Source organism: Prionailurus bengalensis, chromosome D2, assembly GCF_016509475.1.
Source record: "Prionailurus bengalensis isolate Pbe53 chromosome D2, Fcat_Pben_1.1_paternal_pri, whole genome shotgun sequence".
Classification (NCBI taxonomy): Eukaryota; Metazoa; Chordata; class Mammalia; order Carnivora; family Felidae; genus Prionailurus; species Prionailurus bengalensis.
The window spans coordinates 6311755-6328412 of NC_057351.1; the positions used below are offsets into that span (position 1 = coordinate 6311755).

At 43.1% G+C, this 16658-nt stretch overlaps 1 protein-coding gene across 2 annotated transcripts in view; it reads left to right on the forward strand.

Moving 5' to 3' along the window:
- The window catches only part of A1CF (APOBEC1 complementation factor), a 78758-nt gene that overhangs the window by 10932 nt on the left and 51168 nt on the right, over positions 1-16658 (forward strand). For both annotated transcript variants that reach the window (XM_043596144.1, XM_043596145.1), the window contains exon 2: positions 15863-16006. In XM_043596144.1, the coding sequence (XP_043452079.1) occupies positions 15908-16006 (99 nt within the window). In that variant the 5' untranslated portion in view covers positions 15863-15907. The remainder of the gene's footprint in view (positions 1-15862; positions 16007-16658) is intronic.

The window sequence follows — 16658 nt, forward strand, 5'->3', positions numbered from 1 at the left end:
ATCTGCAGCCTAATCTTACGGTTACTAGAAACGTGACAGCACTGAAACCATATGTGTATGTGCGTTAGCCAGTGTTCTCTGGAGAAACAGAGCTGATATTCCAATTGGAATTTCAGTGCATATAAAAAAGCAGTTTTGTTCTTGTCATTATTCTGGTACCTTAAGATACTAGTACTAGTTACTAGCACCTCTAAGATGTATCTATCTTCCACTTACTTGTAAGTGGTTGACTCGCATGATTATGGAGGCGGAGAAGCCCCAAGCCCTGAAGTTGGCAAGCTGGAGACCCAGGACAGATGATATGTACTTCCAGTCTGAAAGCCGGCAGGCAGGAGGCACAAGAGCCAGGGTTTCAGCTCAAGTCTGAAGTCCAGAAAAGACTGATGTCCCGGGAAGGTGGGGTTCCCTCCCACTTAAGCTTTCTTTTCAATTCTGGTCTTCAACTGATTGGATGAGACCCACCACCAAATGGGGAGGGGCTTTACTCAGTCTACCAATTAAACTTAATCTCAACCAGAAAGACCTTTACAGACACACCCGGAATAATATTTGGCCAAATGTCAGGGCGCCCTATGGCCCCGTCCAGTTGGCGCGTAAAATCAGCCAATACAGTAGAAACTTAATGGCGTCAAGAGTTCCTATGTTGTCTGATTGCAAAGCTCTCCATTTCTTCCCCCATCACCCCCTCCCTCCTCTTGCACATGCGATTCCCACCTACTATTCAAGTTTTCTCAGATCATTTTTGGATTGAAAGACTTGTTCATCTCTCAGTCTTCAGCATTACCAGCCAGAGGTCATGTTGGAAGATCTCTCTCTGAGTTTCTGATATTCTCATCCAAGCTGAGCCAAGGCTGAAAGATTTGTAAAGAAGTGGTGGGCCCATGGGGCACCTGGGGGGCTCAGTCAGTTACGCATCTGCCTTCGGCTCAGGTCATGATCTCGCGGTCCGTGGGTTTGAGCCCAGCATCAGGCTCTGTGCTGACAGCTCAGAGCCTGGAGCCTGCTTCGGATTCTGTGTCTCCCTCTCTCTCTGCCCCTCCTCCACTCGTTCTCTCTCTCCCTCTCTGTCTCTCTGTCTCTCTCTCTCTAAAATAAATAAAAAACAATAAAACAAAATGATGGGGTCAGAGTCAGTTACAAAAGGAAAGGGGCGTACAGAGAAGTCTCCTGTGCGATGGCACACTACCGACACTGGCAGCCAGGAGTTGAGTCACACTTGTGTGTATGTACACACCCATGTCTACACACACACATTTGTGCATTCATACACGTATACCCATATAACGGCACGCACTCAGAAGGAGCTTGGGTTTGTCTCGGCCAGGAAGACTGTGAAAGGAAGCGGGGAACTAGGCGCAAGGCAAATGGCAAAGAGGAACAAAGAACCTAAGAAGCAACTGGCGTGTGTGGGAGAAGCACAGAATAGATACTCTGGACTTGCCCTGGAACACGACCAGGAAAGTAGACTTAGGGCCAGGTTACAGCAGGCACAGAAGTCAGGCTGGGGGAATGGATTCCTCCTCTGTAGTCTGCGATGAGGCCAATGAGGGCTTTTGAGCAGGAGAATATTGCAAGGGATCTTTCAAGAAGACTGAGGCAGCCAGAAAGAGGCGGGGACTTGTGCGTTGTACACCGTGAGCTCAGGTTGAGTCCAGTAACGGAACAAGGGGTGGGAGACGAGGGGAGGAGTACAAGACGAGCAACAGGTGAGAATATACATGTACTCAAGGCAGGAAAAAAGCCAAGATCAGACTTCCTGTTCCAGAGAAAGAGGCTTTCAGGGTTCAGCAGGAGTGATTCTGGACCTGCAGAGGGGGTTCCCCTGTTACCCTGGCTCAGCGCCTCCCTCCTCTGGTCTCCTCCCAGCCTCTTTCCTCATTGCCCACTCTCCATCCATTCAGTCTCACTTCTGCTTCCTCTCCACATGCGAGCCACAGTGGGAATATAAGTACCTCATTGGCCAGTCTTCATGGAAACAGTTGAAAGCAAACCACTTGAGCCAGAATCTAGTAAGAACATAGTTTGGGGGAGGGGGGCATTTCAAAGGTTTTATTTCTAAATACTAGCTTAGGAAAAGATTTATTCATCAGAAAGGATGAAAATGTCAATAATTATTAGAGAAAATTTGGAACCATCCCTCTTTTTTCTCCTATGATCTTCTACCTTTCTTTTATAGGCTTTTTCTTCTCTTTAATACAATTGTCTTAATGTGACGTCTATCCCGTCTATTTGCCAGGTGGGGTAAATTCCATTGCTGCCCATGTTTTTGTTTTGACATTTAACATGGATGGACTAGAGTTTAATGCAACAGTTTCAAGCTCAGCGGCCAATCAGTGTCACTTTGGAGGCTTACATCATCCCATTTCCGGGGCCCCACTCCAGACCGGGTGAATCTGGTCCCTCCAGGGTGGGGAGGATGCATCCCAGGTACACGTGATTATAATGTCAAGCCAGAAGCAGGAAGTCCTTCTGTCCCTCCCCCAGCATGCCTTCTCTGTTGTCAGCTCAACCTGGCTAGAGCAATTCTCAAATGACTTTCTCTGGGCCAGTGTGGAGTATGTTGTATCGCGGTACGATATTTTAAGTCTGGGGCCCTCCTTCTCAAGTCACGATGAAGGAATTCATTCAAACCAGACACTTCCTCTGAGAAGATTACAGAGAAGCTGTTTCTCAGAGCATGATAAAAAATTGAGGAGGGCGAGATTTAAGGGAGCAAATAGGACTCGCTAAAATTCAGGAAAGTTGCAGTTCAATCTCAAAGTCCTATTTTGACAAAACATGCATAGGTTAATGCTTCCTCACCTGCATTTCCTTGTGTAATTTACAGTTTCAGGCTAAAGCCCTGGGATTTAATGGCTTCTTGTTGGTACTTGAAGGGCATCGTAAGCAAAGACATGGGTAATGTGTTTTCAAGCAGATCAAATGTACCTCTATTATATCTCCTTAAGAATATGCTTTAGGGGCGCCTGGGTGGCGCAGTCGGTTAAGCGTCTGACTTCAGCCAGGTCACGATCTCGCGGTCCGTGAGTTCGAGCCCCGCGTCAGGCTCTGGGCTGATGGCTCAGAGCCTGGAGCCTGTTTCCAATTCTGTGTCTCCCTCTCTCTCTGCCCCTCCCCCGTTCATGCTCTGTCTCTCTCTGTCCCAAAAATAAATAAACGTTGAAAAAAAAAATTAAAAAAAAAAAAAAAAGAATATGCTTTAAAAAAAAACAACAGGAGGTGTTTCCATTGGAGCACAAATTATGCAATCTCAAATGTACTTTTTAAGGGAAAATATATTGTCTATGTGAAATTACTTTTCCCTCAAACAAAACAAAAAAGAATATCTAGATGTCAGGACCGGTTTGGCAAGAATGATCAGCTGTGGACCAGATGGATGCGCTTAACTTTCCCAAGAGTTTGGGGAACTTGTTCTTCTCAACTGAGATTGTGTCTGATTCCTGGTTTTGAATTAGTGCTTAAAAAAATAAAAAGAAGTGGGGCACCTGGGCGGCCCAGTTGGTTAAGCATCTGACTCTTGGTTTTGGCTCCGCTCATGGTCTCGCGGTTACTGAGTTTGAGACCCACATCAGGTTCCATACTGACAGTGTGGAGCCTGCTTAGAATTCTCTCTCTTGCTCTCTCTCTGCCCCTCCCCTGTTCTCTCTCTCTCTCAAAAATAAAAAACTTTTTAAAAAAATTGAAAAAAAACATACCTTCTCACCCCATGCATATTTATAATGCTGAAATTCAGTCCAGGTGTGTATGTGTATAGATACATATGTATATACATATCTGTATAGACAAGGAACACACATAAATCACAATATAATCATTTGACTATTGTACATCTCCTTATTGATTTTCTCTGATAATTTTAAATCACTCGTTCCAACTGAACTTTCTCTAGTATCGTTCCATTTTCCCCATAAATATTTTTACGACAGTACAATTTCCCCTGTATCTTAGGTTTTGCAGTTTTAAGTTACTCTATGTAGTGTTTCAAATGACTCCAAATAAGATGATGGATAGATTTAAACATCAACAAACAATCATCAAAGTATCAGCTGGCCCAAAGCATCTTTGCAAAAATAACTGTCTCTTGACAAAGTAGCCTCCACCAGCACTGCCTCTCTACAGCTGTTAACACCTTGTCTTAAAAGCAGGATGTACCTGGGGTGCCTGGAGGGCTCAGTCGGTTGAACATCTGACTCTTGATTTCGGCTCAGGTCTTTATCTCACAGTTTGTGGGATCACAAACCCATGCCGGGTCTGTGCTGACAGTGTGAGCCTGCTTGGGATCCTCTCTCTCTGCCTCTCCCCTGCTTACTTTCTATCCCTCTCTCTCTCTCAAAATAAGTAAATAAAAACTTTTTTTAAAAAAAAGTAGGATGTACCTTCCAGGTGGAATCAGCAGTTTCTTTGGCCAGGGTTGTCACCAAAGAAGGAGAGAGAACAAAATAAAGGGATTAAAGAGAGAGTAAGGGATAGGAAAAGGAAAAGAGGACCCAGATGGACATTTGAAGATGGAGACAGAGGGACAGAGAGGAGACCCTGCTCCCAAAATAGTTGTACTTGAGTCTGTTAACCATCGCTGGGCTACGTCAGACATGTGGCTCATAGCCGACTCCCTCTGGCGGTCTACAACCCAGAAGAGTAAAGGTCAATGGGAAGAAGGAACCCACACTTTAAGAAGGGAAATTAACATGGAATTCAAGTCACATCCTGCCAAGTGATACATCACCTGGTCATCTATGAAGGCTCCACGTTCTGCCCAGAAGCGTGAGGGGTAAGGTTTCAGGGCAGTATGTGTGACCAAGTGCACAGCAGAGAGCTGGAAATGACCATGTATCCATTTTGGACCATGTCCAAAGGAGATCGGATCCTGCATGCATCCAAGTGAATCATCACACAGTCTACCCACAGCACTACTTAGATGATAAAAGCTCCTTTTCTTTTCAGCAAACAGGCCAAGTTACCCTGGTGCTTTAGGTGACCAAAACCATCTGTCCCTGTGGAAGTGGAAGAAGACACAACCCCACAGTATCTGCCTCATCAGTTGCATTGTGGTGTCACCAGGTTTCTTACAAAGACTCTTAAGGAGAAGCTGGAGAGGTTTTATAATCTCCCTCCTCCTTCTGCACCATTCACCTATTTTTTTAAGGTGAATATAGTGATAAAGAGCCCAGACTCTGGCCCCAGAATATTCAAATGATGGGTCTGTCCCTTGTCACCTGGGTGACCTCGGATACATTAACTGATCTCTCTAACTTGGTTTATTACCCGTCATAGGAAAGATACTACCTACCCCACTGAGTTTTTATGAGGAGTAAATGAATTCGGTTTAAAGTTTTTGAAACATAGAAATGCTCAATACATGTTAGCTCTATTCATTATTTAAAATCTTTTCAAATTTTGCTACATAATAGGCAAAAACAAGGTATCTTGTGTTTTTGTTTTATTTTACCTTTTCGGTTCTGATGAGTATTTAAATAAGTTTACAAACGATTTTTCTTTTTTCTGTGAATTAACTGCTCCTGCCCTTTGCTCATTTGCCCACTGATGTGGGACTCTCTTTATTATTGAACTAAAAGCACTCTTTGTATATTAAAGATACTGATTCTCGGTCTATTGTATAAAAATAGCAATCATTTTCTTCCTGTCTATGGCTTTTTAACTTTCTCGTACCGTTACAGATATTTGTAATTTTTACATAGCCAAATCTGTTAGTCTTTTCATTTATGGCTGTTGATATGCCTGATTCAGAAGCCCTTCTGCATCACAAGAGTATAAAAATGTTCCGTCTTGTCGTCTAGTAGTTATACAGTGCTTTTAAAGGTTTTTTCATTAATCCACTTAAAATTTGGCTATATGCTGTTAGATGGTAAGCCAACTTTACTTTTTTCTCCAAGTGTCTACAATCTAGCCTTTGAAGTAACACCTAGTGGCAAATTCAAATATAAACAAAACCAAAGGTCTAGACTTTTTTTCTGCCACTCCATTCATCCACTTGTCTATTCATGTGCCCATTTTAATTTTAACCGTTAATTAAGGCTGGTTCCCAGGAATACTATACATTTAGTACATGTTGTGGTACTTCCTGAATGGTTTTCCTGCCCGATCAATGCTAGACTCAATGTGGCATATTTAAAAATAATTTTATTGAGTTTTAAATTGGTATTGCACTACATTAATAATTTGGGGAGAATGGATATCTTTCGAGAATAACACTTTCGTGTGTCCAGGCGTTAGATCCTTCAATGTAATTTTGTCATTTTCTTCATAACGATTGTGGATAGTCCACATTATATTTTTACAAATTTTGTTTATATGGTTAAGATTCTTTCATTTCACTTGCCATCTCTGCTTCATTGAGGAACTCGTTTTTGTAACTGTTCTTGTAGTATGCCTTTGTTCTAACCACCCTGCATAGTCGATTCACTTACTTTTGATGAGGGTGAGTGATTGCGGTGTTTCGCTATTCTGTATGTTTCTCGTGCTCTCCATCAACTTAAGTATGTTTTATTCTACCGCTAACTTGAAGAGTTGGGTCATTTTTCTAAACCAATAGTAGGTGTTGAATTTAAGGGAGTGCTAGTTTTACATTTACTGGGATGATCACGGTTTTTTCTTCCTCACTGATGTGGATCAAACTAATAAGAATCCCTGAAGTTGAACAGTCTTTGTGTTTTTGTAAGAAATCCATTGTGTCTATGGTATATTAGTATTTTGATGCTCTGCTGTTTTTAGTCCGTGTTTAGATTTATACGTGATGTTGGGGTCTAGAGCTTTCTATTTTGTGATATCTCCGTCTGGCTTTGTATCAGAGATATGAAATTATTGATGGATTTAGTATCAGTTTTGCATTATTTTCTGTTTTATAAGGCTTTATATAGTCAAGGAATTACTTGTTTCTTAAATGAGTTCTAAAACTTGCCCAAGAAAACCATCTGGATCTTGTGTTATTTAGGAGGAAGACAGTGAATTTTTTCATTACAACGTGTGGTTATCAGCCTATTCAAATTTTTATTTTACCCTTGAGTTTACTAGGTAATTGGCTACTTTACCATATTTGTCAGTGTATTGATAAAAACATTTTCTTCTTTAAAAGTCTCTCTGCCTGTGATTCTATCCATTTTTCCCTCCTGTTTTTAAAATATGGTTCTCCCTTTCACTTCATCAAGGTTGGCCAGAGGTGCTAATTTACCAACCTTTTCGATGAGCTCTTACATTTATCAAGTCTACAGATTTTTCTGTCTCACTGATTTCCTTTTACTTGGATTCCTTCTGATTTCATAAAGTCTACTTCGTTCTTTCTCTGGTCTCTTTAGTTGGAAACCTGTAGTAATTTCCAGTATTTTTTTTCTAAATAATGATCACCAGTTTCCTCAGAATAGAATCTTGACTGCATCTTTATTTTTGATGATTTGTTTCCATTGACCTTCATTTATTAGTGTCATTTATTTTTTAATTATTAGAGTAAGAGCTATATATTGTAGAAAGTTAAAAATAGTCAAATGAGAACGTTAAACCAATCTGTTAACCTACCACCCAAGCATAACCAGTTAGCCTTTTATAATTCCTTATGAGTATGAAAGTTAACACAAATGAAATCAGACTATGCCTGTTTAGTAGACTACTCAATTCTATTTCACAAATATCTGTCTAAAGTAAATATTGTACTAGGATATCAGTTTTATTAGCTACACTGCACCATTTATTCAAATATTTCTTAATCACTGATATTTAAGTTGTGTCCAATCTTCATTATAACACTAACATGCTATATGACCACACACACACACACACACACACACACACACACTGAATACCTTCAGGATTTTTCCTACTGAGAAGTGACAATAAATACATGAAATAAGTAGATCAATTATTGGGGTACCTGGGTGGCTCATCAGCTAAGCATCCGACTTCAGCTCAGGTCATGATCTTGTGGTCCATGAGTTCAAGCCCCATGTCAGGCTCTGTACTGACAGCTCAGAGCCTGGAGCTTGCTTTGGATTCTGTGTCTCCCTCTCTCTGTGCCCCTCCACAACTTGTGCTCTCTCTCTCTGTCTCAAGTAAACATTAAAAAAAAATAGATCAACTACGAAAGCAACATGAAAGAGGTCAAGATAACACATTCAATACTGCATTCTCTTTACCTTGGACAGTTTCTAGAGGGAGACTAGCCATGCAGAGGACCACAGATGATGCTGAGATAAGTCACCCAGAGCAGCAGAGAAGGAACGAGAAGGAAATATTCAGTGAGCATTTCCTGTATCCCCAGCACTCTACTAGGTGCTCCATATCCATTCTCTGAGATGTTTAAGCCTTTGCTAAAAGACAACTTTTAACTTCAAGTTAGGTATCCATGCTCCTGCTCTTGGAACAGGAACCAGGGCCTTAGAAAAGTTAAATCATTGGTGGCAGGACAGCAATTGCCATGCAAGCTTGTCTTTCTCTGAAGACATGTAACCTAATACATGAGGAGGATTTTTTCGATAATTCTAAGCTAATGTATCTATTATGAACAACTTTTATTTTTCTCTACTTTAAGCCTTGCCTCGGCCCAAATTGGCCAGGCCCAAATTAATGCATGATTCATTACTAATGCCTTAATAACCTAGAAGGGGTTCTGGTTTAATTTTTTAGCTGGTTTTTATTTTTATTGATTCTTAAAAATAAGACGCCACATCTTGGGACTTGGCGGGATGTTTTTATGGCTACATTTTGGAATTTGACATATGTACGTTCTCTATTAATTTTGCTCTGGTTTGGGATGCGTGGCCGACTAACGAGCTCTCACCTGAATCCACTTCCCAGTAAACCTAAGACCGATTGTAAGTATTTCCAAGGAGAATATGAGAACTGGTTTCTGTTTCGTTATCAAGTAATGCACGGTAACCTTAACGGAACGTCATTAAACAAATACATCAACTTTGGTCATCCGTCCGGCACAAACCATTTCGATACAGTCTGGGACTCCTTCTGTGTACAATTCCCAGGAGATACTGAATGGCTGAAACTCACGATAAAACCACGTGTCCAACTTGCATGCTGTGTAAGGGTCACGTCCAGCCTACGTCATGCGACCCGAATGCACAACCAAACGCTGGGGAGGCCTGGCGTGGGTCTGGAGAGGTCCCAGGGGAACCCACTGGCAGGAAATGCACACGGGGCACGTTGCTCGCCCAGGTCCCAAAGAACACCTCTGACTCTGCTTACCAGGTCAGAAAGCGTCTGTCCTTCCACACAGTGTCCTTCTTCCTCCTCTCTGGAAAAAGTCCATGACATGCATCCAGAAACTAGACCATTACCCAAACTACTCCATTTCCTGAGTAAACCGTCTAGCGTAGTGCCTGGCATGAAGCGGATATGACGTTCATACCTGTTGCCCTTTTGGTTGAAATGGAGGATAATGACTTCGTTTAGTTTGCAAACCAAGAAACCCACTCACTTTAACCCCTGTCTTTATCCTTGCTCTCCATTTTGTTCTTCTCGGCCTCTTAACTACCCTACCGCGGCTGCTTTTGCCTTTCCAAGCTACTCTTCCCGCGCGCTCAGTGCGCTCTCCACCATGCACTTCTTACCTTTGTCTTGCCTAACTTACTATTTCAAAAAACAAACTTGTTTTCCCCCTTTCTCTGTTGCCATAGCTGCCAACTCATGTTCCAAGAGGGTGCTTACCTCCAACACTGCGGGACCTTTGGGCGAATCCGACAACTGTCACCTCAAATCCCTTCGTGCTTTTTCCTTCCACAATTTGGTTCTCTATGTGAGCCTGATTGACATGTTCAGTCTTTACAGAGGCTTTTCTTCTTGAGAGATGAAGGTTATATAGAAAGGACAGCCTGCTGTGTATGCCCCTCACAGCTGTAGATGCAGAAAAGTCAGATTTTGCTTCCCAACCTGCTTTTCTCATGCCTCTTTCTCCTTATCTTTGTCTCCTTGCCACCTTCCCTGAGCCAGGACCCACTGGCACCTGAGGCCACCAGGGTCAAGAGCCAGGGACAGCAAGCTCTGACCTTGCCCAACGGTGCACTCTGGAAATTTCTATTGAAAAATCTCAACCAAGTGAGGAGGGGAGGTGTTCATTCCAATCAACCTGTGACTTTCAGGAAGGCAGAAATCTTGAACCCTCAATAACTTCTAGGCCCTTCTTGTCTGGATCAAATAGTCACCAATGTTGCAAATATGAAACCAGAAAGGCATTGAAAAGAAGAAAAGTGAATTGAAATGTCAACTCTGTTTTTCAATCCCTTTGTACTCTTCTTCAGTTTTACCCTTCTGGTCTCTCTCCCAAAGATGATAACATGTTCATAAATGCAGTGAAAACACTGACATCAATTTCTCACAAAAAGCAAATTTAGCTCAGGGTAGAACTTTCTGGAAGTGATGGGAACCAGAAGAATAATAAGTGGTAGGAGATTTGAGGCAGATTCATTTTACTTCAGATCAAGTGTAGGTTATTGTCATTTACAAAATGCTCACCCAAGGTCTTCCGTTGGTTCTACAAGTTATTTATGGAGCACTTAGCAAAGTGCCAGGCTGAGCCTTCTGGGCACAGAAAGGTGAATACAGCACAGTCCTTACGCTCAGGGCACTCACAGTGTGGTGAGCAAGACAGCCATGTAAGCAAATAATTGCAAGATTATGTGCAACAGTACAGGGATATAGAGACTTTCTTGAGAGCATTAAGGGGGTGGTACTGTTACCCAAGAGAGGGTATCAAAGGAAGGATCACATCAGACATTTCAATATCCTTCAATATCCTTCAGTCTGGAAGGATAACAGGGCCAATGTAGTGAAGCTTAGATGTGGGAAGGCAAGGGAAAGGAATGGCATTCCAAGCAGGGAGCCAGCAAGTGTGAGAAAACATGGCAGCCCCCGGTGGCAGGTACATTAGGATGCCAGAAGGGAATCTAGTGCTGGAGGGACCATTAATCATGCTGAAGACCCAGGACTATATCTTCCCAGAAAGCGATTTTGAAATGCTACCCCATAGAATTAGAGATTAATGATAATAACAATTAAAATAACATAATAGATAACTTACTGGGCGCTCTGCGGCTCTCCGCCAGCAGGAGTCATGGGTGGTAATTGCAAGTCGTGTCGGAGCACTTGCCCCAGGCCAGGTGTAAACCAAGCCCTGGGCTGGCGTGTTCTCCCCTCGTGCTCCCTACCACACTGAGGCAGTGATGGGGACCCCCCCATTCTTGCCTGTAATGGTGATGGTACCTCTCTCCATCTGACTTCCATCCATTGCCCCGTTCTTCTCTCAGCTGTTAACATCTAGGTAACAATGCTTTTCCAAGAAAGTGTGGAATGTCTTACTGCAGATCCTGAGAAGTTGAAGTGCCTGGTGACTATGCCATCTCTCACTTTCTCATTTTTTAAAATCATAGATATCTGTGCCTGACGCTAATCTCATTCTCACTATGTGCCAGGAACTCTTCCAAAGCTCTTTCAACTTAATTACTCATGTAATACAACAACCCTGGGAGAAATACTATTGCTTTCTTAGTTGAGAACACATGGACACCAAGAGGTTAAAGAACTTTCCAGTTCTTTTCTTCCTCTCATAGTGAGAGGCAGAATGAGGATTTGACTCCAGATGTCTAGCTCCAGGGTCTACATCCCTATTTGGGCTTCACCCTACTTGACTTGGTAGGATGCAGACACCTCGTCACTCATCCATTCTCAAAATCCTTTCTTTTTTTGGCTTTCCATCCACCTCCTTCATCTGGCTCCCCTTCTGCCATTCTCTGTTCCAGGTCATTCTCCTTTGCAGGTTACTCCTGGTCTTCCTGACTTCCAAAAGTTGGAGTGCTCTAAAGATCAGTCCTTGGACCTACTTTCTACACTTAGCTTGTACATGATCTCACTCAACTTCACAGCTTCAGTATCACCTCCAGGGAGATAGCTTCCCAGCTGACGTCTCCTGCCTGGAACTCTCCCAGAAAATTCCAGCTCATGTATCTGACTGTCCACTCAGCCTCTCCATGGGGCTGTCTAACAGGCATCTCCAGATGGGCATGCTTATGATGGAGCTCCTGACCTTCCACAGATCTGTTCTTCCCCATCTGAGCTGAGAACAGTTCTATTCTTCCGGTTGCCCAAGCCAGAACACTGGATGGCATCCTTGACTCATCTTGTTTTTCTCCCATGATGCATCCAATGCACCTGTAAAATACATCCAAGATCTGGCCCTTCCTCACCACTCTTGGCTGAAGCCACGACTCCCTCTTGCCCTGAAGGTACAATGGTTTCTGACTGGTCTCCCTCCTCCTCCCCATGAGCCTTCTGCTGACAAGCACGAGGTGATTCAGGCACTACCTCACATGCAACATCAGAAAAACTCACGTGTCAGGCCAAGTCATGTTTTAATGCAAGATCTTTTAAAATCAGAATCCTTGCCAAAAGCATCACAATGAACAAAATCACAAACACGTTCATAAAAACAGGACTAACATGTTTGCATTACCCAGCTCAGTCCCAGCCCTGCCCGACTCCCTTCCATGTTGGAACGACCCTGTTAAACATCTTGTTGATCCTCTGGCTTCACATCTTAGAGCAAAAGCCAAAGTCCTCCCTGTGACCAACAAAATCCTTTGTGGCCTGGGCCACCATCGTCTCTCTCATAACTCCCATTTCTGCTCTCATTCACTCAGCCCCAGCCTCTCCTTGTCTCCACCAACAAGCTCCCACCTCAGGGTCCTTATGCTCACAGGCCTTCCGCCTGGAATGGTCTCCCCCAAACACATCCCTCACGTCACCAGGTCTCTCCCCAAATTCCCCCCGTCAGGATCACACTAACATTTCACCTTCTCCACCAACACACACACACACTTTGTATCCCTTTTCCATTTATATTTTTTTCTCCTCAGAAATTAGCACCAGCACACTGTGTGTGTTACTTGTTTATGACCTCTCTCACCCTCTAGAAAACTCCGTGAAGTTTTGAGGGGAGATGGGTTTGTTTTGTTCTCTGCTATTTTCCTAGTGTCTCAAAAAATTCTTGCATGATAGTAGATACTCAGTAAACATTTTAATAAATAAGCAATTCTTACTTATTGAGAAGTATATTCATATACTTAGTACTCATGAGTGCTCTCCTTTACTGCAAGGTTCCTCATGTCTGCCATGTATAGGTTTTAATCCTCTCGCATCCATAAATTACTTGGGGAACTACTCTTTCAAAATTCAGTGGTCTCAGATCGGAACAGTTACAAGATGTTAATTAGAAAATGCACTGTGCCATCTTTCTTCCAAACTGACCAGATTTAACAGAAGTTTGACTTGCTTGAAGAAATATTTATCTGGGCTCCAAGTTCAGCCTTCAGGTTAGGTCAGTGTTGGGAAAGGGGATTGTTTTTGGGAAATAAACATGGAAGACTGGATGTCTCTTGTAGCAAATTCTGAATTCTATTTCTGCGCCCTGACCTGACTTCCAAAGTTGTGACACTATATTGCGATGTTCTACAGATTTTCTCAATCATGTCAGAGTAAGTTCACGTGACCAAAAGACCTTTGTGACAGAAAAGCGTCTTCAATTATCTTGACTAATAATTAACCAAACTAAAGGTAGGCTTTGCAAATAAAACTTGTCATTTCACCACAAACTGTTATTTTTTGCTGGAAAACATGAAGGTCGGCAAAGAGTAAATCTACAAATCCACAAGACTGTAGGCTTGGCCTTCAGACATCCGTAAGATATGATGACAAATGTGGCTGACATCACCGGACCCCAGTCCACCTGTGGGCCTCTCTGCTTTTGTGGGTTCAATCCAGCACAGGGGGGCAGTTGTGGGGGGGGGTTGTTGAGAGTATCCTGAAGAAAAGACAGTTAACATAACTGTAGTCAGCATTCAGGTAGAATTATAAAGCAAATACGGGTCTCCTTTTATCCCCACCGTGTAGCATCCCTAGAATGGTTATTTATATGATAAAAGTGTCAGGAAAGCTACATGTCCCAAATCACCACTATTAGAAAACTAGTTTCTTTTTTTTTTTTTTTTTTTTTTTTTTTTTTAAATTTTTTTTTTTTTCAACGTTTATTTATTTTTGGGACAGAGAGAGACAGAGCATGAACGGGGGAGGAGCAGAGAGAGAGGGAGACACAGAATCGGAAACAGGCTCCAGGCTCCGAGCCATCAGCCCAGAGCCCGACGCGGGGCACGAACTCACGGACCGCGAGATCGTGACCTGGCTGAAGTCGGACGCTTAACCGACTGCGCCACCCAGGCGCCCCAGAAAACTAGTTTCTAATTTGTCTTTGCCATGATACAAAGTTAGGACTGCAGGGGTCGGCGGGGGCAGGGGGAACACTGCCTTTCACAAAGGATCGCGACGGAAACTGGTACGTTAACTTAACGCACTTCACTAACACAAGGGGCCTTAAAGCTGGGCAGGGGGTGAAGCTGGTGTGCAGACAGCACTGACTAAATACTGCTTGAGAGAATGAAAAAGTAAAATTGGGGTTGACCCGGGTTAGACGTAAGCAAGAATTACTAGAAGAGTCCAGGGCAGCAATGGCCGTGCTTTTATGCCAAGCATGAAATTGCTCTGTCCCTGTAATAGCTGACGAATAGTCGCTCTGGGATCTCATTTTTCCTTTGGCTTTCTACATTTTCTTGCAAGTATTGCTTTCTAGAAGCTGCTAGATGATGCTTGTCTATTAGTTATCACCTTAGGAGAATTCTGTGAATCTGTAGTTTATCGACATGATGCCTGCAGCTTCCCTTTTCACCCAATTTTGTAACTCGTTCCATATGTTATCAACGGCACCTTCATTCTGAACCCTTAAATGACCACCCAAAGTAGTGTAGGCAATCTCAGTGCATACCACGGAAAAGTTTTCGAAGGGCCCATAGCAAAATGCGTTCAGTCTGCATGTGATTCAAATCACTGTAAAGCACACTTCTTCTGTCCCTGTTGGCAAAGCCCAGTAAGCAGAGGGAAAGCCCAGCGCGGAACCTTCACTGAGCCCTCACGCCAAGCCAGCAGATCGGAATATGGCCCTCAGCACACGGGAGCCTCCAGGGCCTCCTGCTACCACAGCCTGGACCATTCGAGATGGCCACACCCTTACCCTGTGAACCTCTAATGATGAGCAATTATCACATTTGGAATGGAGTTCAAACTTGGTTCCCAAATAAAAAGTATAGACAATAAAAGTCTGAAATTCTGCCTTCACACCTACATAAGCATGCACATACGTAGGCTTTCATAATCTCTTAGATTTTTCGCAAAGGGCTTCATGTCCTCTCCCGGATGATCTAAGCGATAGATGATCTGCAAGGACCATTCTGCATATTTAATTTTTTTTAATTTATTCATTCTTAAGAGACAGAGAGAGAGAGAGAGAGAGAGCGAGCACATGAGGGGGGAAGGGGTAGAGAAAGAGGAGGAGACACAGAATCCAAAGCAGGCTCCAGGCTCCGAGCTGTCAGCACAGAGCCCAACGCGGGGCTTGAACCCACGAACTGTGAGATCATTGCCTGAGCCGAAGTCAGACGTTTAACCCACTGAGTCACCCAGGCACCCCCATTCTGTGTATTTTTAATTGACATAATAATTTGTTTTTGAGCATATGGTGACATTCTAAAATAATTGCATTGAGATCTATTGATCTGTGTTCTCATTGGAGAAGGGGTATTACTCGTTTGTGACTTCTAAATTCCAACTAAAATTGAATATTTAAAAAAAAAAACAAAACTCTTAAGGAGGACATCTAACCAGCCATGTTCATGTGTGGCTGTTTGTGGCTCTAACCTTAATGGCTTATTTATAGAGAATGTTTCCTGAAGATGTCCTTCATGAGAAGGACAAGTTTGGACTTGGTAACAGTAATTTACTTAATTTATCTTAAATTTGGTTTCAGTGAGCAACCCTAATTAACCTGATTTTTTGCCGATAATCACTCTCAATGGAATCAAATCACAAATCCGGGGATGGATTGAGCGGAACCCAGAAGGAAGCAGCCCTTCGCGCATTGGTCCAGCGCACAGGATATAGCTTGGTCCAGGTAGGAGCTTCTCGTGATATCTGCTGAGACCTACCACTGAATCCACTGAATGGTGGGAATATTTGTGGTCCTAAGGTGCAAAATGTGAACGGTCGGTCGTGTAACTGTTGACGGATGTTCCTTCCTGGGGGGGAAGAAGCCACGTCATTTCAGGGTTGTAGGTGACCCTGGATGGTGATGGTCTTTTCTACTCTGGGTTATCAGCTTAACCTTCACCGGTCATTTGAAGGCAGAATCCGGGTTCACAGTCAGAGAGACTATCGCAGCTTTGAAAGATCGCTTTGGTCTCTGAAAAGGCCATTGGTGTCTACCACCCAATGCTTTCTGTGAAGCAGACCCACACCAGTGATTCAAGAATCAGCAGAGAGCAAACTCTCCCAGGACCAGCCTGTTTCCAGAGAAGCTCCCTACTGGGGATGCGGGAAGATGTAGATGTGGGGTCCCAGGACTGACCGTTGGGTCATCCTAGCTGTTCCATGATGTTTTCTCATAACAGCTACCCAACCAAGTTCACGGTACGTAATAATTTCTCCCCATCTCCAGCAGAAGGAAAAGCAAAAAAGTCCTAGAACTGGTTGTTTACAGACAGTGATCATTAAGAATTATCTATAGATCATGGTTTCTATGAAAGCCTCCTTCAGAGAGGTTATGA